The 24,736-nt window shown below is 41.4% G+C and overlaps 1 protein-coding gene across 3 annotated transcripts in view; it reads left to right on the top strand.

Annotated features, from left to right (window-relative positions):
- The window catches only part of cap2 (cyclase associated actin cytoskeleton regulatory protein 2), a 200,147-nt gene extending 175,833 nt beyond the window's left edge, over positions 1 to 24,314 (top strand). For 2 of the 3 annotated variants that reach the window (XM_059945494.1, XM_059945493.1), the window contains 6 exons: positions 490 to 646; positions 8,425 to 8,600; positions 11,696 to 11,819; positions 12,359 to 12,441; positions 17,940 to 18,080; positions 22,958 to 24,314. In XM_059945494.1, the coding sequence (XP_059801477.1) occupies positions 490 to 646; positions 8,425 to 8,600; positions 11,696 to 11,819; positions 12,359 to 12,441; positions 17,940 to 18,080; positions 22,958 to 23,041 (765 nt within the window). In that variant the 3' untranslated portion in view covers positions 23,042 to 24,314. Of the gene's footprint in view, positions 1 to 489; positions 647 to 8,424; positions 8,601 to 11,695; positions 11,820 to 12,358; positions 12,442 to 13,202; positions 13,268 to 17,939; positions 18,081 to 22,957 lie in introns of those variants that run through there. The other variant, XM_059945495.1, reaches the window with a different exon arrangement.
- The last annotated feature ends 422 nt before the right edge of the window (positions 24,315 to 24,736 follow it).

Genomic DNA, 24,736 nt, shown 5'->3' with positions numbered 1-24,736 from the left:
CATTATATGAAAATATTGAATAAATGGCCTCCAAGTTGCAAATTTCCATAAAGACAATCTTCAGCCATTGCATGCATAATTTCTTCTCAGGCAGTATGTTTTAAATTAAGTCCAGATTGCAAGAGATTTGTTGATATTTATTTATTGAGATACAGCATAGATAATATTTATTTGAGTCACACCACCCACCAATCTCCCGATTTAACCCAAGCCTAATCACGGGAAAAGTACAATGACCAATTAACCTACCAGCCGGTAGGTCTGTGGACTGCGGAAAGAAACCGAAGCCCCCGGAGGAAACCCAGATGGTCATGAGGAGAACGTACAAACTCCTTACAGGCAGCAATTCCCGGAAATTGAACCCAGGTCGCCTACACTGTAAACCACTACACTACAGTTGATGGTTGGTGCCTACGTGGTGACTACATGCTCAATGTGATCACCATCATAATTATAACTAAAGTTCTGTCTTTTTTCTTAAACCCCCAGGGTCTCACAACATCTGCACCATCTTCTGGAGCTTGTCCACTGGCTCCACCACCTCCCCCTCCTGGACCCCCTCCTGTCCTATCGTCAGAAACATCTGAGGATGAAGCTCGTTCCCAACTGTTTGCTCAGCTTAACCAAGGGGAAGGCATTACTAAGGGTAAGCATATCAGTACAGCTAAATGTATTTGGGTGTACATGGAACAGGGTAGGAAGGAAGTCCCTAGTCTCTGCTGTTTCCATATTTCTCATTATTAAATCGTCCGGCTTACCTTTGGATAGGCTAACCAGATAGATAGGTAAGATAATTGGTGCAAAGTAAAAACCTATTATGTTGTCCGTAGTGCAGCAAAATCCAAATTTGGCACTGTCTTGGAGAGTGGGGTGGAATTTTGGACCAATTTTGGAGAGTATTCTACAGTAAAAAGGCATTTTCACTCACTGGATTTTTTTTTTTTGATTTTCTGCTTTATTCTTGGTAAACTCTGGAGACTGTTAGATGGGAAAATTCCAGATCAGCAGTTTCTGTGATAATCGAACCACCCTATCAGGCACCAACAATCATTCCACAGTCAAAGTTACTTAGATCACATTTTCCTCCCCATTCTGATGTTTTATCTGAAAAACAAGTGAACCTTTTGACCATGTCTGAACACTTCTATGCATTAAGCTGCTGCCACATGATTGGCTGAATAGATATGTTTATTAATGAGCAGATAACATGCACAAAATGCTGGAAGAACTCAGCAGGCCAAGCAGCGTCTATGGAAAAGAGTGAACAGTCGACGTTGTGGGCTGAGACCCTTCATCACGACCAGGGGAGAAAAAATGAGAAGTCAAAGTAAGAAGCTGGGGAAAAGGGAGGAAGAAGTACAAGGTGATAGGTGGAACCGGGAGAGGGGGAGGGAGTGAAGTAAAGATCTAGGAAGTTGATTGGTGAAAGAGATAAAGGGCTGGAGGAGAGGGAGCGGGTTGAAGACCATGGAAGAATGGGAAGGAGGAGGAGCACCAGACAGAGGTGATGGACAGGTTAGGAGATAAGTTAAGAGAGGGAAACAGGAATGGTTGGGAGGGGGAGGGCAATTACTGGAAGTTGGGGAAATCAATGTTCCTCCATTGGGTTGGAGGCTACACAGATGGAATATAAGGTATTGCTCCTCCAACCTGAACGTGGATCCATCACATCAGTAGAGGAGCCCATGCACTGACATGTCAGAATGGGAAGTTGAATTAAAATGGGTGGCTACGGCAGATCCTGCCTTTATCTGGCAGACAGGTGCTCAGCAAAGTGGTCTTGCAATCTGGATCGGGTCAATATAATATACGAAAGGTCACACTGGGAGCACCAGTTACAGTACAGGACCCCAACAGACTCACAGGTGAAGTGTTGCCTCACCAAGAAGGACTTTTTAGGGTCCTGAATGGTAGTGAGGGAGGTGTTGGGGCAGGTGTAGCACTTGTTCTGTTTGCAAGGGTAAGTACCAGGAGGGAGATCAGTGGGGAGGGACCAATGGAAGAGGGAGTTGTTTAGGGAGTGATTAGGGGAAGGGAATGATGTGCTTGGTTGTGGGATCTGGTTGGAGATGGCGAAAGTTATGGGAATAATGTGCTGGATGTGGAGCCTTGTGGGGTGGTAGGTGGGAATAAGAGAAACCCTATTTATAATGTGGCATGGGAGAATGGGGTGAGGGCAGACATACGTGAAATAGAAGAGATGCAGGTGAAGGCAGCATTGTTGGTAGAGGAAGGAAAGTCCCTTTCTTTGAAGGAGGAGGACATCTCATTAGTGCTGGAATGAAAAACCTCATCCTGAGAGCAGACAGGGTGGGACGATGTGTACTCCAAGTAGCTGTGAGAATCAGTAGGTTTATAAATGATATCAGTAGATAGACTGTCTCCAGAGATAGACAAAGATTGAAAAAGGGGAAAGGAGCTGTTGGAAATGGACCGGGTAAATTTGAAAGCAGGGTGGAAGTTGGAGGCAAAGTTGATGAAGTCGACAAGCTCAGCATGGATGCAGGAAGCAGCACTGATACAGTCGTCAATGCAGCCTAGGAGGAGTTGGGAACGTGGACTGTTCCACATAGCCAACCAAAAGGAAGCATATGAGTGCCTTTGGTGTGAAGGAAGTAGGATGAGCTAAAGGAGAAATTATTGAGAGCGAGGATCAGTTCTGCAAGTTGGAGGAGAGGGGTGGTGGAGGGAAACTGGTTGGCTCTGTTGTCCAGAGATAAGCAGAGAGTAGCACGGTCTAGCACATAATTCTCCATAAGTTCTGCCATCTCTAACAGGATCCCACCACCAAGCACATCTTTCCCTCCGTCCTCCTTTCCCCCCCCCCCTTACTTTCCAGAGGGTCGCTCCCTGCACGACTCTCTTGAGGCGACACTTCACCCATGAGTCTGTTGGGGTTATATACTGCATCCAGTGCTCCCAGGGTGTCTCTTGTATATTGGTGAGACCCGACGTAGATTGAGAAGCCGCTTCATCTGCCAATAAAAGTGGGATCTCCCGGTAGCCACCCATTTCCATTTCGACATGTCTCTCCAAGGCCGCCTCTGGTGCCACAATGAAGTCACACTCAGGCTGGAGGAGCAACACCTTCTATTCCATCTGGGTAGCCTCCAACATGATGGCATTAACATGGATTTCTCAAACTTCCGGTAGTTGCCCCCCCTTCACCATGCGCCCATTTCTGTTTCCCCCTCTCACCTTATCACCTCCCTCTGGTGCTTCTCCTCATTCCCTTTCTTCCATGGCCTTCTGTCCTCTCCTATCAGATTCCCCCTTCTCCAGCCCTGTATCTCTTTCAGCAATCAACTTCCCAGCTCTTTACTTGCACCTGTCCCCATCTCCTGGTTTCACCTATCACCTACACCCACTTTTAATTCTTCCTCCCCTCCCCCTTCACCTTCTTGCTCTAACTTCTCATCTTTTTTTCTCCAGTCCTGATATGTTTCAGTAGGTATATTTAATGTCAGAGAAATGTACACAGAATTCTTTTCCTTTGTGCATCCACTAAAACAGAGGAGTGCCCCAAAGAATGAATGAATGACAGTTAAATGTTAGAACCCCAAAGCCCCTCCCCCCAGCTCAATGAAGGGCCTCAGCCGGATAAGGTGACTGTTTACTCTTTTCCATAGATGCTGCCTGGCCTGCTGAGTTCCTCCAGCATTGTGTGTGTTACTGTCCAGCATCTGCAGACTTTCTCGTGTTAATGAGCAGTTGTGCAGGTGGCCACTTTATTAGGTATAGGTGTATCTAATAAATAGGCCACTGAGTTTATTATCAGCATGAGTAGGGGACTGACAAAATAACAATGAACAAAGTCAAAATATGCAGCAATTTTCAAGCAGTGACTAATGAGTTTCTATAGGGCTTCAACTCCATAGAATTTATACTGAAGGTCTAGCTGGAGGGAGTAATGGTACTGTAACTGGATTTGTTGAAAATACAAAGATGGATGGGAGAGCAAGTTGAGAAAAGGGTGGAGAGTCTGCAAAGGGACAGAGGTGGGTTCGCTGAGTAGGCAAGATTTGTCAGATGGCATTATAATGTGGAGAAATGTATGGTTGTTGAGTCTGGTAGAAGGAAAAACAGAATACTATTTCATTGGAGACTATAGAATGCAGAGTGTTGCTCCACGGAGTGGACATGGAATAAGAAGATAGCATGTACGTACAGTAAGTAATTAGGAAGGAAAGTGAGATGTTTTTCTTTCAAAAGGGATTTACAAGTCCACCCTGCACACCAACAACAGCAAAATCTCCCTTCCTGATAGGCTGAGTGCTTTCTCTGCAGAATTTGACCAATTGAATGATGTGACATCGAGGAAAGCCCCATCTCTTCCTGGGGAAAAGGCAGTGGAAAGGTCTGGCTGCGGTGGAAGTGAAGACAACCCTAGCCAGGGTAAATCCACACAAAGCTGCAGGTCCGGACAACTTACCTGCTCAGGGACTGTGTGGCCCAACTAACAGATGTCTTACCAGACATCTTTAATACCTAACAGTCTCTTGTCCCTGCAGGCTTCAAGGCAGCCTCCATCATTCTGATGCCCAAGAGAGCGATGGCAACTGGCCTAAATGATCACTGCCCAGTGGTACTGACATTAGCAATCATGAAATGCTTTGAGCACTAGTAGTGGATCGTATAAAATCCAGCTACATTGGACCCGTTCCAGTTCGCCTACCACTCAAACCAGTCCACTTGTGATGTCATAGCCTTGACTTTCATACTTGGGACTGGACCCAGCAAAATTTACATTCATCCAAACCATATTTGCTGAGCTTGGGAGAATTTCAGGGATGCACTATAATTACATGTAGGGTGAGCTTGCAATTGATAACTTTGGTGGAACTTTTCAGTTGTAATGAGTTCCCAGAGACTAAAAAGTTGAGCATTAAAATTTTCTGAAGGAGCTAAGAATTTAATTACATATGGAGTCTTTGGCCCTAATCCATCCAGTGCACAGTTTGATCCTGATACCATTAAAATAACATTAAATTTTCGTAAATGTGTTAAAATTTTAAAGCAATGTGTCTTTTCAGGAGTGAAAATTCTTTGATGTATATTAAGAATTCTTGCAAACAACAATTTATGTCTGATCAAAAGTTGATCTTAAAATAAATTGTAGTTCAAGTTCAGTTTATTGTCATCAACCATACACATGTATGCCACCAAACAAAACACATTCTTCCGAACTAAGATGCACAACACAGTACATATAACTCTCACACATAACACACAACGTAATATTACCACAAGTATAATAACAGATAAAAAGGTGCATTTATGACATAAATTTACTGGTGTTTCATACGTGATGAGACCCGGTGGTGGCAAGGGGATGAGTAGTCTTACAACCTGGGGGTGGAAGCTGTTTCCCATCCTAACAGTTTTTGTCCTGGTGCTATGATACCTCCTGCCTGATGGTAGGGGGGGTCAAAAAGATTGTTAGACAGATAGGAGGGATGATTGACAATGCTAAGTGACCTGTGTAGGAGCGCTCCTGATAAATGTCTCTAATGGGTGGAAGAGAGACACGAATGATCCTCTCAGCAGTCCTTTGTAGGGACTTGTGGTTAGCCAAATTGGGTCAAAGCTGAACATATGCCTGTGAATTGGAGCAATTTTTTATGTGTAGGTTACAACCTGAAACCCATGTGATGGATCTTTTTGTATGGTAGTGACTTTTCCAATAGAACTCCAGCCCATTGGGAAATTGTTTGTGGGTGTGGTGATATCATCAGTTGTGTAGTGTACATTACAGAAATTTGGACAATAGAAGCAACGCATAGCCACTATTGAACTAGTGAGTGGGCGAGGACATGAAATAGAGTATATCATGGAAAATGCTCTTAGAAAAAAGGATCTAGTGCTTTCCCAGCGTATATGGGCTCCTCAGGCTTCCAGCCAGGTACAGGTATTGATTATACTGACATTTCAATGACAGATTCTGCCATCATCATTCCTGTATCCAACTGAAAGCCCGTGAAGAGTTTATTTGTTCTCCTAGAAAAATAGAAAAGTACAGTTTTTTTTTGTCAAAGTGGGGGTATTGGAGGCCTGAGTATGAATGTGAAAGCTAATCTGCAAGTTCAGAAACCAAGAAGGTAAACAGAATCTTGCCATTTAATCAGAGATGATCTGTGTAACAACTTACACTACAGTTACAAAGGGCCCTAATGAGACAACACCTAGAACATTGTGTTGATCTTGTTTCTATACCAATCTTGTTCATGTATGCAAGTACGTACTTGAAAGTGGGAATAAAGATTTACTTAGTAAATTGTGGAGCAGGGGTTTCCCAGCCTGACCCTTTCCACAGATGCTTTGCTTAATGGTATTGGTCCATGTCATCAGAAAGGTTGGGAACCCCTGCGATAGACATTGTGCCAGGTCCATGGTTTTGATCATCAAATACCCTTTGCCCCCCCCCAAGTCAACTAAAAGCTGTGCTGGCACACTGATGCCTTCCTTCACTGAAAGGTGGCTCCCATGGAGTGTGATGCAGCAGGCATAGGTTCATAAACCATTGTGGTCTTAAGGACGTGTGTTGGGATGGTCACATGCAATGCCTATTGGAATAGCATTACACTCAGCACATATTATGAAGGTAACAGACAATATACGTTGAGAAAGGTACATACAGTAAATAGCACAGCATACAGTAAGTTTGTACACAATGTGCAGTAAAATGGTTAGACAGACACATTGTGCTCAATACTCTGCGAACAAATGCGTCAACATTTTATACAAAACAATGTCGTCATGTTGGCTCAGAGATGTCAGCGTTAGCCAGATTTTTCTTTTAACACCTTGCAGATGAAATCATGGTTTACTCACTCATCAAAAGGTTAACATATCTCCAAAATTAGCACTCCTATCATACGGTATCAAAGCTAAACAAAACACAGGAAGTTAATTTATTAAGTGCTATACTTTTCTACTTTCTAACCAGCCTCTGTAAATTTAATCTTCTAAATCTGAGGCAAGAGTGCTTTCTATCTTCACCATTAAGATTAGTACTTTATTAAATCATTTAGTAATTAAAACTGAAGCAGCCTGAGTAATATGAGCAGTCTGATGTCACACACTTTTGCAAGAAGAATTGAAAGATGGGCGATTATCCAAATGGAAAGAGATTGCAAATATGTGTATGGTGTTCTTGTTTATGACTCACACAATTTTGGCAGGTTGGTTCAAATAGTTAAAAGGGCAAATTACAGATTGGCCTTTATTGGAAAGTGTTTAGAGTTTAAAAATAAGGAAGTTCTGTTACAATTGTACAGGGTGTTAGGGAAGCCACTGCTTGGAACACTGTGCACTGTTTTGGTCCCCTTTCCCAAGAATGGATATATTAGCATTGGAGGGAGTCCAAATGAGATTCACCAGAATAATTCCTGGGATCAGAAAATTGTCTTGTCAAGAGATGATAAACAGGTTGGGTCTGTATTTTTGGGAGCTTAGAAAATGAAAATGATTTATTAAAATATGTGAGATCCTAAAGGGGGCTTGACAGGGCAGATCTTAAGATGATTTTACAAGCTAGAACTTGTGGAATGATGGGCCATCGTTTGATAACGATGAAGATAAAGGACTGGACATTTAAAACTAAGGCTTGTAGAAATTTCTTCTCAACTATGGTGATGAATCTGTGAGAAATTGAGTGGAACTGTTGCATGTTTTTGGTAACAACACCGTAAATTGTTGTGATTCACGATGAATAGCCTGAAAAGGTAGTGGAAGCAGATTTGGTAGTACAAGTCATATAGACTTATTACAGATGATGAAAGTATTGGATGACTTTGCAAAGAAGTCTTAGCAGAGAAGTGGGATGAATTTGATAGTTCTTTCAAAGAACCAGCTCAGGCCAATAGGCAGATCAATACTGTACCAGGTTTTGTTGTTTTTGAGAACTTTTACTCCATTCTCCCTGATTTTCCTATTGGACATGTATGCACAAACTCCTTAACTAAGTAAACAAAATCCTGTACAGCAGAGACAAGAGAAATTGCAGATGCTGGAACTGGAGCAATAACAATATGCGAGAGGGACACAGTGGGTTGAGTAGCATCAGCGGGGTTGAGGTACCGAGGGAGAGAAACTGTCGACACAGGACTGATGCTGGTTAACCCGCCAGATTGTTTTTGCTACAGTGACACAATCTGCTAGCTCAGATTCCGCCTGCCAGGTTTCTCCTGATTTCTGGTGCTGTCTGTGTGGCAGCTTGAGCTTTGTTCGGGTGTGCTGGTTTCCTCCCACATCCTGAAGATTAATTGGCTGCAGTAAACTGTCCCTTGTGTAGGTGGGTGGTGGGAGAATTGAGGGAGCAGAGGTTCAGGTGAGGGAGAAGAGGATAAGGGAAGTAAGTGGGTGGATTTTCACAGCAGCCACAGTGGATTGAATGCTGTTGAAATATAAATATTTACTCTGCAGGTCTCCGCCATGTTGCTGATGAGCAGAAAACCCACAAGAATCCGAATCTTCGTTCACAGAGTGGGCCTGTCAATTCACCATCGAAAACTTGCTCAGCTAGTCCTACGTCTCCCATGTCTCCTATGCAGCAGCCAAGAACACCTATCCTGGCACTGGAAGGAAAGAAGTGGAGAGTGGTAAATAGAACCAAACGGCAGATTACATCCATACTTGTTGCATCCCGTGCCCTCCGTGCCTCTTCACCTCTCAGTTATTTTCCCCTCTCCTACCCACTAGTTTTTAACTCCAGTGTGTTTTGCTACACATTTCTTTTGTGGACCTCTGCCATCCACAGTGCCAGAAAATCACAGAAGGGTTTTTAGTCCAGTTGTATGCCCTGAACTTTATGCACCGGAGTACGGCCAGAAAAGGATATACATGGAACAAACCAGCCTCACTCACAGAGGTCCTTGTTTGAACAGGGAAGAGTAAGCTTGTATTATGCACAACCTTAGCAGATTCCAGAATAATTCAGAGCCCAAAAAAAAACTACTGTGGTAATGTAGAAAACACGACAGCTAAATTGCAGTTGGATTTTGACCAAGTGATCATACTTTGGGAATGTTGATTGAGGGATAAAGATCATACAGGATAACACTCTCGATGGTTTTGGATCTTTTGCATGTACCTAGGAGGGCAGGAGGGATTTTGGAGTGACATCTTATTCATTGGACAGTGTGTCCTTCACTAAAAATTTTCATGAGTACGGCAATTAATACCCAAGGTTTTCTGATAAATTCAATGCTTTCAAATATTTTGTAGCAGCCAAGTAAGGCAGTAAAAGCTGAGATGGGACAGTACTGTATTCAACGTTAAATATTGCTCAGTTGCTGTGAAAATTACCATTCTCAAATTAAGACCACACATTTCTTTGTAAGGTGCCAGAAGTTAGATGCAAGTGTGACATTTCACTTTTTGTGTACATCAGCAACAAAAAATACTAAACACAGAAAATGGGAGTTGCACTGTTAACAAAGGCATCTTTTTAGTTGATTTGCGTACTGGTGGTGTAATGAATTTTGAGTGTGTACTGAGAAGGAGCAGAGTATCTTTTGATCTCATTAGATTATTACATGCAGATGCTGATCATTTATCAGAGAATTCTGACTGTCTTGTCTTCAAACCAATTAGTTTAATTTTTCCTAGAGATGTTAAAATAATCAGCGAGATGGGTGATGCATAAAAAGCAAATGGATGCTGGATGTAATGAACTTTTTAAGTATTAGTTGAGGACATTGTACTAAAAACACAAAAAAACTATGGACTAACAAGCTTCTAAGCTGAAACTTCACAAAAAAATGCATTTTAAAACACATAGGCCTTTACTCTTATTTTTAGTGCAATTGAATACTCAAAATGTTCTTTGATTAACAATGGGATTATACAAAGCATTGTACAATAGTGACATCTGCTGTTGGAGGGTCATAGAGGCAGAGGATGATAGTCGAGGATTGTTTTCAGATTGAAGGACTGTAACCAGAGGTGTGCTACGGGGTTCAATAGTGGGTCTTTTGTTGTTCGTCGTGTATTTCAAAGGTTTGAGAGAGAGAGAGAGAGAGAGAAGGTAGATGGTATGATTAGTAAGCTTGCAGTTGGAGCACTGTGCAGCAGCAAGCCTCTGATACTTGTGTGTGGATGTCAGATCAGCACGCTCTGTGGACAGGGGCTTTTCACCCCGCCCCGGTCAGCCAGTCCCAGCATCGAAACGGGAGGGTCACTGACCACTTCAGATTGCAGAGTCATGGGGTCAGAGGGCCTTGTGAGTCTAGAGGTCAAAGCCCATGATTGGTGAGTCCTGAGATCGATACTGGAGGTGCAGATTGAAATTGGCGAGTCCAGAAATCGAGGTCTGAAGATCGAAGTCATCGTCGAAGTCCTGACTCAGCCCGTCTGAGGCCTGATATCTGCAACTGTGGGTCGGGAACTCTGGAGCCGCCAGTACTGGTTTTGGCCTGTTTGTGTGAGTGAGTGGGTGGGGAGGAAAGGGGTGTGGTTTGCTGTTGTGGTCTTGTTACTGTAGCTTGTGTTGTTCTGCTGGACATTGCAGACATGTTGGTGCTGGAAAGTGTGTCGACACTTTAGGGCTGCCCCCAGCTCACCCTTGTCAGTTGTTAATGCAAATGATCTCTAATTTCCCCACATCCTTGTCCCTGAACCCTAACCTGACTCCTAATTCCCTACATATATACATAACATAGTTAAATATGTACAGTAGTGTAAAATAAAAAGTAGTTATATAGTGTTGATGAGTTCAATGTCCATTCAAAAATCAGATGGCAGAGAGGAAGAAGCTGTTCCTGAATCGTTTTGCATGTATGTGTGTGCGTGCTTTCAGGCACCTGTGCCACCACCTTGATGGTAGCAATGAGAAGAGGGCATGTCCTGGGTGGTGGAGATCCTTAAAGATGGACACCACCTTTTTGAATCACTGCTCCTTGAAATTGATCCTAATGTGCGTCTCGGTGATAGCATCTTGGGGGATTGTTGGTGTGGATAGGACCTAAGTTTGGAGTGTAGAGGAATAAAGTGGGATCAGCACAGATGAATGCCTGATGGTCAGCACAGCCTCGTTAAGCCAAATGAATATATCACCTTGTTTTGCAATGACTCTCAATGACAACACTAACAGAGACTAGTAAACGAGGATTACTAAAGACATTGCAACTGTTTTGAATGTAAGTACACCCTCCTCCCAATTTAAAAGAAAACATTTAATTTGCTTTGTTAATTAGAGATCATTTGTTTGTAGGAGAGAGAAAACAACTTTGTATTTAGAGAATTGAAACACTCAAAGTGATTCTTCCACTGGACTTTGGTGCACATCTATTGTTTTCTACTAGGCAGATACTTTTCTGGTTTATACCAAGGTAAGAAGGGCTTTTCATGTTGGAGAAAAACAGGAAATTCTGGAAAAATGTTGGAGAAACATACCTAATCTTACTCTGTCCAGCTATGCTGCACCAAAGTTAATTGATCAGCTCTTCAAAACCCACCAACCCCAACTTCTCAAAGCATACAGCCTTTTGTGTGAAATAAACTTTCAGTAGAAGACGGCATTTTGAGCCTGGGTTTTATCCGCTGGCTATGCTCCTTCCATGCTACTGGTTGTGGACCGTAAAGGAGGAACCCAGATACACCTACAGATTTGTGAGTGTGATGGATGTGGGGCAGTATGAAGTGGGGTGGATGATGTTTAAACTTCTCTGTGAATGTTTTCTTATTTTTATTTTAGGAATATCAACAGAATGAAAGCAACCTTGTCATTTCTGAGGCAGAACTGAAACATGTTGCCTACATCTACAAGTGTAATAGCTCTGTGCTGAAAATTCAAGGCAAAATCAATTCCATTACAATTGGTAAGTAATTAGTAGATATTTAAAGAGGTCAGAGGATTTTGTACTTCCTGCCCAGCGCCGCTACCATCAGGTAGGAGTTATAATAACATAAAGCCCCACCTCACCAGGTTCAGGAACGGTTACATTTCTGCACATATCAGATCCTGAATCAATTCTCACAATGTTAATCATTCCTTGGCAACAGAATACAGCCAACCACCTGCCATGGACTTGTTTCTGATTGTGTAAAACAAAAACATAACTTTCTCTTTTCTGCAACACAATAACTAGAGATTTTGCAGGTGCTGGAGCAACGGCTAAGTTCCCCCAGCATTTTCTGTGTTCCTGTTTCTTTTCTACACAAGTTGGTTTAGTTTGTATTCTGCATGTTATCTGAAGCATGTGCCTATGAAGCTGCTGTAAATTTGCCCATTGTACCTGTACTTCTCTACACTCATTGATGCAGCGTTAAACTCAACATGGCCCAACAGATCCTGGATGTCACTGCTTTCCTTTTGCAACAGAGAAGCTGCCCCTTTATATAATTCTTTCCGTTTCAGATTCCTGTAAAAAGCTTGGCCTTGTGTTTGAAAACGTAGTGGGGATAGTTGAAATCATCAATTCACGGAATGTGGAAATACAGGTAAAGAATAAATTGCCGTGATACCAGTAAATTCTTAGTGTTAAGTTAGCTCAATTATAGAACATTGGCAAATCTCTCTCTGCTTTGTAGAAAAAAAAATTACTGGGTAGAAAGCGTGTGAAAAACATTTTCATAGACTTTATCTCAATTAGTTTTGCATTGCCTTATAAAGTTATTGAATATTAAATAATTAAATGAACCAGTTTTTTTCCTATCTGTTTTATCAGAACATAAAAATCCCTTCTGCACAACACGTAATATTCCATTGGCTTTTACTTGCATTCAGTTCTGACTACATTTGTAAGTTTGTAATAGTGACACTGGTTTCAAAATGATTGCTGATATATAGGTCGGGACTCCAAGGCTGCCGAGTTGGGGTGTCAAGGTAGTGTAGTGTTTAGCACAATGCTCTACAGTACCAGCGACCTGGATTCAGTTCACAGCACCATCTGTAAGGAGCTTGTGTGTTCTCCCCGTGACTCAGGTTTCCTCCAGGTGCTCCGGTTTCCTCCCACAGTTCAAAGATGTACCGGTAGTAGGTTAATTGAACATTGTAAATTGTCCTGTGATTAGGTTATGGTTAAATTTGGGGAAGGGGGGGGTTGTTGCTGGGTGGTACAGCTCAAAGGGCAGCAATGGCCTACTCTGTGCTGTATCTCAGTAGATAAATAGAATGTTAATAGAATGAGGCTGTAAATTATATCACTCAGATAGAAATTCCCACAACATGCATTCTGTCTGCATTCTGCTTTTGCCATTAGGGATCGAACCTTGATGAAACACAACCTCAAAATGCAGGGTAAATGTATAATTCCAAGATCTATAGGTAAGTAATTGTAAACGAGTCAGTCACACAGCATGGGAATGGGGCCCTTCAGCCCAACTCATCCATGCTGACTGTGTTGCTCAGTGAGCTGGTCCCACAGCCCTTCGAACTTCCCCTTCCCATGTACTCAGCTAGATGGCTTTTAAATGTTGCTAACGTGCCTGCTTCAATTATTACTTCTGGCAGCTTATTCCAAAGACACAACTGTCCTTTATGCCGCTCTGATGTCCTTTGTAAATATCTTGCCTCTGATCTTAAATTAATGGCTGCTTGTTTTTAGCAACCCACTTCCTGGGGGTAAGAATTGTCCTGTGGCTGGGGTTAGGGTTAAGTAGGAAGGTTGCTGGGCTGCACCATACAATGGGAAGGAAGGGCCTGTTCCCTGCTGTATCTCAAACGGTCTCGGCCCGAAACGTCGACTGTATTCTTCTCCATAGATGCTGCCTGGCCTGCTGAGTTCCTCTAGCATCTTGTGCGTGTTGTTTCAAATAAAAAAAAACCCATGTGCTTTCACCCTGGCATGGTCTCTCCTGATATCATTTATCACTATCAGGGCATTCCCTCAAACTCATACGATACAGGGAATAAAGCCCTAGTTTATGCAAATTCCCCTTGTTACTCAGGTCCCCGAATCCGTATATTGAAATTTGAAGATAAATCAGAACTTCCCTATACATTTGCAATTTTGCGTAATGCAATACAGGACATAAACCATGATAATCTGATGGTATTTGGAAGGTCATGCTCACTATTTATTGACACTAATGGTACTGTTTTGTTCTCCAAGACCAACAGAGGTTTGATGTAGCAATCACTTCAATCAAATTTAATGTATTACTGTTAAAAAGCAATAAAACAGATGCTGTAAACATAAAGTACACCGCAGATGCTGTGGTCAAATCAACACGGACAACATGCTGGAGGAACTCAGCAGGTCGGGCAGCATCCGTGGAAACGAGCAGTCAACGTTTTGGGCTGAGAACCTTCGTCAGGACTGATGAGGGAGGGGGCAGGGACCCCATAAAGAAGGTGGGGGGGTGGGGGGAAGGTGGGAAGGAGAAGGCTTGTAGGTGCCAGGTGAAAAACCAGTAAAGGGAAAGAACAAGGGGTGGGGATAGTCAGGAAAGGTGAAGAAGGAATGTAAGGGGAAAGCACTGTGGGTAGTAGAAGAAGGCAGAGTCATGAGCGGTGATAGGCAGCTGGAGGAGGAGACACAGTGAAAGTGGAATGGGGGAAGGGAGAGGGAGGGAATTACCAGAAGTTGGAGAATTCGATGTTCATGCCAAGGGGCTGGAGACAACCCAGAAAGTATGTGAGGTGTTGCTCCTCCAACCTGAGTTTGGCCTCACGGCAGTAGAGGAGGCCATGGACATATCCGAATGGGAATGTGAAGCAGAGCCGAAGTGGGTGGCAACTGGGAGATCCTGTCTGAGGTGCTCGACAAAGCAGTCCCCCAATCTGCGTTGGGTCTCGCCGATGTAGAGGAGGCCGCACCGGATGCAATAGATTACCCCAGCAGACTCACGAGTGAAGTGTTGTCTCACCTGGAAGGACTGGGGCCCTGAATGGTGGTAAGAGAGAAGCTGTAGGGACAGGTGTAGCACTTAAGCTTGCAGGGATAGAAAACAGATGCTGGCAGTCTGAAATTAAAACACAAACTGCTAAAAACATTTATGAAGATGGGAACTGCTGAGTTAATGTCTCAGGTTAATGGCCTCTCATTGAGTTTTGTTGAACTGAAACAATCACTCAGTTTCTCTCTCCACAGCTGTCGCCTGACCTGCCAAACATTTAAAGGCATTTTCTGAGCAATACACAAAATGCTGAAGAACTCAGCAGGTCAGACAGTAACTATGGAGGGGAATAAACAGTTGATGGTGTGGGCCGAAGGAGGAAGCTAGAATAAGAGAGTGGGAGGAGGGGAAGGAGGCTGACAGATGATAGGTGAAACCAGGTGAGGGAGAAAGTGGGTAGGCAGGGGAGGTGGGGGTGAAATGAGAAGCTGTGAGGTGACAGGTGGAAAAGGTAATGGCAGAAAAGGTTCAAAGTTTAATTTTATTGTCAAAGTCTGCACATACAATACAAAATCTGATATTCATCTTCTCCAGATAGCCATGGAGTACTGAAGGAGAAGAAGGAATCTGATCAGAGGGAAGAGTCGACCATGAGAGAGAGGAAGGGAGGTGGGGCACCAGAGAGAAAGATGGACATATGAGAAGGGAAGGGGTAGAGGGGAGTCAGAATTGGGAATTTAAAAAAAGAGAAGAGAGAGGGGAGGGAAATTACCAGTAGTCAATTTAATACCATCAGGTTGGAGGATACCCAAATGAAATATGAGGCGTTGCTCTTCATTGAGGGAGTAGAGAAGGCCATGGCATGCATGCATGCCAGGATTAGAATGGGAAGTAGAATTGAAATGTGTAGCCACCAGGAAATCCTGCCTGTTTGATGGACAAGTGAAAATGCTTGTCGAAATGGTTCCCCAGTATTTAATGGATCTCCATTATATTTCAGTTCAACTTTCTACTCTCATTCTAACCATGTTGGTCCATGGTCTCCTCAACTGTCAAGATGAGCCCATCTATTTCTTTAACTTCCAGTAATTTCTCTTCCCCCAACCCTTTTTCTCTTTTTCCTTGGTTACCTCTCACCCTTCTCTTCTCAACTGCCTATCACCTTCCTCTGGTGCCTCTCCTCATTCCCTCTTTCCCGTTGTACACTCCTATGAGATTTCTTCTTCTGCAGCCCTTTACTTTTTCCACCTATCACCTCCCTGATACCTGCTTTCTCCCCCTCCTCCACCAACCCACCTTCCCCCTCACCTGGTATCATCTATTACCTGCCAGCTTGTACTCCTACCCTTCCCACCACCTTCCTTTCCTAGCCTCACTTTCCCCCTTTCTTTCCAGTCTCGATGATGGGTTTTGGCCTGAAACATCAACTGTTTATATCCCTCCACAGATGCTGCCTGACCTGATAAGTTCCTCCAGCATTTTGTGTTACCAGATTCAGATTCAGTTTATTGTCATTTAGAAACCACAAATGCTATGCAGTTAAAAAATGAGACAATGTTCCTCCAGAATGATATCACAAAAGCATATGACAAAACAGACTCCACCAGAAAATCCACATAACATTTGGCAAACCCCAATCCAGAGACCGGAGAGGCTGCTGCGTATTAATATCGCACTACCATCTTAGCGCGTTCCCCAGAAAGGAGCTCCAAATCCACCAGACAAACAAGACCAAAAACTAAAGCTACAAGACCTGCACAAAACCTGCACATAGTTACAACGGTGTAAACAATTACATAATTGATTAAAAAAAACAGACCATGGGCACAGTAAAAATAGTCCAAAGATGTTAAAAGACTATAAGTTCACCTGCATTTAAGGCATTTTCTGGTTTTGTTTACTAATGTAACAGTTCTATTAATGTTAGCAAAAATTGCCTGTTAATTTTTTAATATTCTTAATTAAAGGAGCTCTGACCTTGTGTTATTACGTTTTTGGTACACATCTCCATGAGCTCTGAAGTGATAATGGGAGTATGTATTCCTATTGACCAAATTGAGTGCCTAATGAGTTTTGCTATACAGAGCATTTCGGTTAATTGGGACACATTGGGAGCCAGTATATTTTGGCCCAATTAGCCAAAGTTTCATGGAAATAGTTAAAAAGGTATTTTTTAAAAAAGACAAACTGAATAACAAATTGTGTATTTAAATGAAATACAGAACAAATTACAGTACTGCCAATACTACTGCAGTACTGTCAATCTATGTATTAGTTCCTAATAATTAACATCAGAGGAATTCATCTGTATCACATTCTTTTGACTTTAAATGAATAAAATCAGCACAGACAAGTAGTGCAATCGACTGTCTTCGTACAATGCTGTCAACAATTGCAACCTCCAAATCTTAATTTTCATTGTAACATTCAAGATATGGAGAATTTGATATCTTCGTAGTTTGTAACTTGTCAAAGTAATGAAATTGCTTTATTTTCACTCCTGGACATCTCTGGCATCTCCAAGCCTGAATGCTTGAAACCACAAGAGCAAAACAGTTCTAAATTGTCTTACTGCTTATTATTAGTATCAGTGACAAAATCTCGTTTTTGAACATGAACACACGGAACTAACACTATTGTGTGTCTAACGGCGCACACAAGTGCATGCAACTGATACTAGTTAAAACTATTCAGCAATAGTCTCCCAATTAAGTGGCACAGTGTCCAGAAGAAACAAAGGGAATCCTGTCTATTTTCTCGATTAGCTTCTGTTACTTCAGAGTTGTCCTAAATAAGCTAATGACCCAATTAATTGGAATCCATTGTATTCAGTGGCATTCTGGTTGAATTCTGATTGCCCATTTAATGTGAAAAGACGAGAAGAATGCTCAGACTATAAAATAGTCAGATTACATACCTAAATTCAGTTGATAGCAGCCACAGTGAATAACATGAGTTTCAAATGTGATCAGTTTCTCTCTGCAGCAAAGGATATTGTTCTGGAGGGAAGTCTCCAATTCCTACATGTATATTTTTTCACAATTCTGTCATCACTAGTTTATTCCTTTTGAAAGTAATACTCAGCGTTCAGGATACATCTTTAAATGCTAGTGTTACTTGGCTACATTTATTAATAAAGTTGTGCATTGACTTTGCAGGTAATGGGCAAAGTACCGACTATATCCATCAATAAAACAGAGGGCTGCCACATATACCTCAGTGAAGAGTCACTGGCATGCGAGATTATCAGTGCCAAGTCTTCTGAAATGAACGTCTTAATTCCTCAAGGCGAGGATTATGTAAGTTTTACCCTTGTGAATACTTACCTGACATTCCAAGTTTCAGGCTCTCAGGCAAACCTGAACTGTTACAGATTGTGCTATTAGACTATATATATTTTCTTGTTCTCTGTCTTCCGAGCGTAGAATTTGGTTAGAATCGTGTCCCTGTGTTATGGCCATTCAGGTAACTGAAATTCAACCTCACAGAATCATTAAAAACTATCTAAAATTTTAATACACATAACAAAGTTGGTTCTTACAGATTTTATTGGGTGGCAGGGAGTAAACAATTACATCCCACCCCCGCCCATAGTTTGAGGGTCCACCCTTTAGTCTAATTCCTGATGGGCAAACTGCTGAACAGGAAGAGCCCACAAAGTGCAGTCTTGTACTTTTGAAACTTGGAAGAAACCAACAATAAAAAAAATTGATTTATCTTCAGAGAGTGGAAATATATCTCTCCAAAATGGTGTTCCCTCCAGTGTTCACTTGAAGGATTCCAGGAGCTAGAAGATTAAGTAATGGTCTGAGGCCCAGAGCTTTATTTCACCCCAAGATTTTCTCCCCTTTAGGAATGAATAGATTAAAGATCCACGTAGACTCTCAAGTGAAACCTGTGATGTTCAAAGTACATTCTGAAGCATAAAACTTAGCAAGCAATGCTGGTTTACCCTCACAACTGTAAACACAACTTATCTTTTGTTTAAAGACTAACTACCAAAATAGCATTAAACCAATGAGTTCTATCTGATATGAATCACCAGCCCTTGGCTAGAATTCAAGCTTACAAGGTTTACTAATTTACCATTGTTTTCTTAAAAAAATATATCAATTTCTTCACTATTTTTATTCCTTTTTGGTTAAAAATTAGTTACTTGAATGAAACTAACAGTTTTTAAATGATTTTCAATGAAAGCTTCTCACTTTAACAGCTTTGCTCTGGATTTCAGTAGTCAATATAGTGAACGTCAACGCAAAACAATTAAGGGTTTAGGCAGTCAAGCCTGCCAAATGTAACATTGTGCTTCTATGACTGGGACAGAGTTCTCCCTTTTGGAGGAGATAGTAAGGATTGATTATCAAGATAGTCTGTTTCTTTCCAGCAAATTTTCTTTTTGTTCAGATAAGAATTAGAAATGTAGAAATTAACACTGGCTAGGGTTATTAAACTTAAATCCATCCTTTACTCTCTTTTATAATGTGTATAGTTTTGTTCTGGAAGAACAGATAATATTGAAAAAATTTCAGCTGACGAGATTAGAAAAATGAATAAAAGAAAAAACAATAAACACAAGAATTTCTTTAGATCCTGGAAATCCAGAGTAACATACACAAAATGTTGGAGGAACACAGCAGGTCAGGCAGCACCTATATAGAGAAATAAGCAGTCGATGTTTTGGTCCAAAACTTTTCATTAGGACTGGAAAAGAGTGGGGGGGGGGGCAAAACCAGAATAAGAAGGTTGAGGGGGGGGACTTGATAGAGGTATTTAAAATTATGAGGGGGATAGATAGAGTTGACGTGGATAGGCTTTTTTCATTGAGAGTAGGGGAGATTCAGATAAGAGGACATGAGTTGAGAGTTAGGGGGCAAAAGTTTAAGGGTAACACGAGGGGGAATTTCTTTACTCAGAGCGGTAGCTGTGTCGAACAAGCTTCCAGTAGAAGTGGTAAAGGCAGGTTTGGTATTGTCATTTAAAGTTAAATTGGATAGGTATATGGACAGGAAAGGAATGGAGTGTTATGGGCTGAGTTACGGGTCAGTGGGACTAGGTGAGAGTAAGCGTTCGGTATGGACTAGAAGGGCTGAGATGGCCTGTTTCCATGCTGTAATGGTTATATGGTTATAAATGAGGCAAGAATTGTTGGCACGCATTAGGTTAAAAGGGCTATTTCAGAGCATTGCAAATTTATTGGTGAACAAATCCCATGTCAGAGTAGCAAGTTGTACACAAAACATTTGACTCACTGTCCATACTAGGTGTCAACATACCCATTTCCCAGTTCCAGCTCTTTTAATCTCTCCTGACTAACAAATTCCAGGTATGACTGACCCTGATCCCCATGGTTCCTGGTTCAAAGTCAGATGTGCCAACTATTCTTGCTTCATTTACTTAAGAAAGTTCCATTTAATTTCATTGACATCATTGAGAATATTGATGTTCAAATGCTTGTTTAAATCATTACATGTTGTGAGAGCACCTGTCTTCACTATCCATTCAAGATTGCATCCATTGTCTGGGTAGAAGGAAAAGTTCTCTTTCTTGTTCCTGGTAAATCTCACACGGATGCTAATTCTACCCACCTCTGTTATGGGAGAAAGTTCCCCACTATGTTTCCTATCTATCCCCCTCAAAGTTTTGAATACTTCAACAAGGCTCCCTCCCCCAGCATCTACGGCCTTTACTACTTCAAGGGAGTTAAAACCCAGCCTGTCCATTCTCTCCTCTAAATGGAAACTTTTCATTGCAGACAATTTCCTCTGAACCTTCACCAGAACAGTCACATCTTTCCAACAGTTTGGCAAACAGAACTGTGTGCAATACTGCAGCTGCAGATGAACCAATATGTTATAAAATTGCCCATAACCTCGCTCCTGCATCCTGCGCCCTGACAGCAGAGATCCTTGGACCTGTACACCAAGGTTGCTCAGTTTTTTATTATTTGCCAGGGCTCTCCATTGTGTATATCCAAGCCTTTATAGTCCTTCCAAAATGCATCTTTTTTTCTGTAGTTAATTCCAACTTCCTTTTTTTCTGCCCATGTTAACAACTCACCAATATTGTTCTGTAGCCAAAATCCCTCCTCGTTTACAACTACTGAAACAAAAAAATGATAAAATTGCATGGATGACTTTGCATTGATCAAGGGACCAAATTTAGCTTCCATAAAGTTGCTGCTAAACCTCGTGACCTTGCGATGCCCTCCTTTGCCACAGCTGGTGCATAAGCTGAGAGAACCAACTTGTAGAAGAATGTGATATGGTTTTAGACTCACAGAATCATTCCTCAGAGACAACATGCCAGATTCTTCCTGCACAACACCTGCCTATGTCCTGTTTACTGGAAGCATCAGTGGTACACAAGTGTCAGGCTCTCAATGCAGGTCTCCCGTGGATCTCATGCAAACATGGACATGTATAGTTCCTCTTAATTATGTTAAACACAATGTTGAAAAACACTCCAAAGAGGCACTGGAATTAAAGAGGACATAATATGTACCCTGGATGGGGATATCAGTGTCTGAAACCAAGAGTAGTTCTCAGTCGGGGTCTGAGACTAGTGCTGAGTGAAACAACACAAATGAAAACCAGTATCAGGGTGACACAGTAGTGCAGCCAGCTCCAGAGATAAGAGTTCAGTGCTGGTGCTGTTTCTGTGGAATTTATGCATTCTCCCTTCGACCACTTTGGGTACTCTGGTTTCCAATCACATCCTATAGACATGGGCTAATAGGAATTGTAATTCTTGTTACCATCATTAATTGCCTTTCATAATGAGTGGTAGTATATGTGTAACGTTCTCCTTCGCGTGTAACGAACGCCGAATTTAACGTCGAGATAAACCACAGTTAATAAGAACCAGATCGCAGTAAGATTAACCATTTACTGTTCACTCTTCACATTAACATATGGTGAAAACTGTTGATAAAACAATACAAGATTGATACAGTATTTGTTCCTTCCTTAATATCACATTTCAAGTGTAAATACTTGCAAAGGTGACTATAACTACATTACACTAAGGTGCAGTATACAGGGAGAGTTTACCTGCTCCATTGACTACTTTAAATACACTTCCATGCAAACTATCCGCGACTCTTTAACTAACGAAAGCATAAACATTATCTACCGTCGTTACTTCTAACAGGATCGGCATTAACATCTTAGTTCAATATATCGATTATCTATTAACTTACAGCGTTGCTCTCACTGTGATTTCTCATGCCTGCAAAACAACTTCTGCTCGGGTCTGCCTCGTGGTGAGCCCCCACCCTCGCGTTAATTCCAAACCGGTATTTTCCCACAAGACGCGGCGAAACCGGATGTGACGTCATCGCATGCCGATATATTTTACATGCAATGAATATACTTTAAACACTTCTAATTCTAACTAGAAAATACTATCGAATGAATTACTAAGCGAAAATATTATAAACTAAATAACTGTCGTAAAGACAGCACAATATGTGTGGAGTTAATTGGAGTTGGGAGTAGTGCTTTTTGAAGAAATCAAGTGGGAAGATGACCTGGTAACTGGGGAAGGTCAATAAATTTGGCCATGGTAGCAATATCAAATCCTAAAACAATGAATAAAAAAGCATGCAACATTTAAACCAGAATGAGGCTGAAAAAGCCCCGGATAGTTACTTGTCAGGTATTTGCAGATCTACAGGGACTAGAACAAATTGGATTGCCACCACCTGTGTTGAGTAATTTTATGCCCATAGTATAGAGCAGGGGTGTCAAACTCATTTTAGGTCACGGGCCAGATTGGGCAAAATGCAGCTTCATGCGGGCCGGATCAGTCGGGCGCGTGCGAACGCAGCTTTCATTGCCTCCGTTTTTTCAGCCTGTTCTCATGTGTCTCAGTCTCTGCTATAACTACAAAGTGTTTCACTTCACAAATTCCGTTTCTTATGAAGAAGACTGCTAAGCAAGCATTATTTTTATGATTGGTATTAATTTACAATCATAGGCTTCATATCACCAGGCCATTAATAATTAAAATAATAGATCTATCTAAAATGATCTCACGGGCCGGATATGGCCCGCGGGCCTTGAGTTTGACACCTATGGTATAGAGTTAAGAATAAATAATCGATAATGTTAAAAGTTAGTTTTCTGTTTAAGTTATAAATTCCCAGCCACTTAAACAAGTTTTGTTTCCTTTACAGAAGGAGTATCCAATCCCTGAGCAGTTTAAAACCACGTGGAATGGGACAAAGCTACACACTGAAGCAGCAGAAAATGTTGGTTAACCATACATTCTGCGGGCTGTTCCACGATTCACATGTGGCATTCTAGAGTTACAAATCACCATAATGCAATTTTACACTTTGTGCAACCATAGCAAACAATACTACAGTAGTCAGACACCTTGCAGTAACTGCTTGACAATAGGGGTGCAATGATTGGCAGTCTTACTGGCTCCAAATGTCTTTAGTAACACAAGTTACAACCCACGTACTGTACATACTTTGAGTGTAATTGCCACCTTTGTACTTACTGTGCTTAGTTTGACTAAATCTCACCTAGTTCGTTGATCTGTTTAAGTAAGTTATTTCAGTTCATTTGAGAATTAGTCATTGCAACCCTTAGTTATGGTGAGTGCACCTCATTTTTGCTGTTCTTTTTAAACATGGGGGGATGGGGGAAGAAGCCAAACTTGACCATTTTTCTAAAACAAAATATTTCAATTGAAGTTTAGTCCAAAGTCAGCAAGAACGGTAATGTGTGACTGCTCGGCAATAGTTTCAGCCAAAGTTCTAAATATATCTCTTTGTACCCAAGTAAAATTGTGCCATCATTGCATAACAGTTTGCCTTATTTTCTTGGTTCGACTACAGGTTGTTCTTTTGGAGAGTAACTGGATATGAAATTAAGGTTTTTAAGTCAACTTTTTTTTTTACATGGTATTTTTGGATTTTCTTTTTTTTTTCTTCTATTGATGTTAGAACTTTGCCCGACAGTATCAAACCTCAGTTTGTATCAGGGAGGAGGACTCTTCATTTACATAATGAAACAAACATCTACCTTAAGGTGTCTGTGTAATATGATGCAAGCAGGAACAGCAAATGTTATAGTAGCTGTTAAATCTCTCTCTTCCCACGCTCCAAGCTTTGCCTTGAAATATCCGAGTCCTTTTATTAAATTATAGTTCAGAACGTTCACTTCTGTAGGTTTGTATTGTTCAATGTTTTATATGTAGCAATTGGGTCCTGGCAGTGATATTACAAAGTAATGACTCGCTTAAATCGGCATTTAGCAGGACCACAATGTGCTCACACATCACAGCAGCAAGATTAATGTAAACTTTTACTGTTCAAATTTCTAAAGTTTGTCCTCGACATTATCTTAGTGTAGAAAATAGATAGAGACGGTTGCAATGTAGTATTGAGTTTGTTTTTGTTAATCACACTGAGGGATTGGTTATTGTAATTCACATCGCTGGATGGTTTAAAGATACTTGTCTTGTCACACAAGGAGGATGTCCTGAAAATAAAAGTGGAAGTGTTGCAGAATAAAGCATGATCAATGAGTGCTTCTATTTTCTTGGACACGGAACTGATTATTTAAATTCTGGGTCATAACATGCAAATAAATATTTCACAAAGTAGCTTCTGCAAATGATTACAGCATGGATAGAGGTCATTCAGTCCTCACAGTCTATGCCGGAAACAATCTATCTAGCCCCATTCCCTTGGCCTCACTCCATGTCCTGTGAATTTTTCCCTTTCAAATATTTACCCAGTTTCCTTTAGAAGACTGCAATCAAATTGGCATCACCTACTACTCCTGGAGCTTGCAATCCTGCTCCTAAAGCTTGCTCAAAACAACAATCCTTCCATTTTGTACGTTCCTCCAGCCTAATTTTTTTATATAAAGGCAATAGATTTATTGCTTGTAAGGATGCATAAAAATTTAAATTGAAAACATGCATCTTAAATAAAGTA

This window comes from Hypanus sabinus, chromosome 20 (assembly GCF_030144855.1).
Source record: "Hypanus sabinus isolate sHypSab1 chromosome 20, sHypSab1.hap1, whole genome shotgun sequence".
In the NCBI taxonomy this organism is placed as follows: Eukaryota; Metazoa; Chordata; class Chondrichthyes; order Myliobatiformes; family Dasyatidae; genus Hypanus; species Hypanus sabinus.
This window is presented reverse-complemented; position numbering and strand designations above follow the sequence as displayed.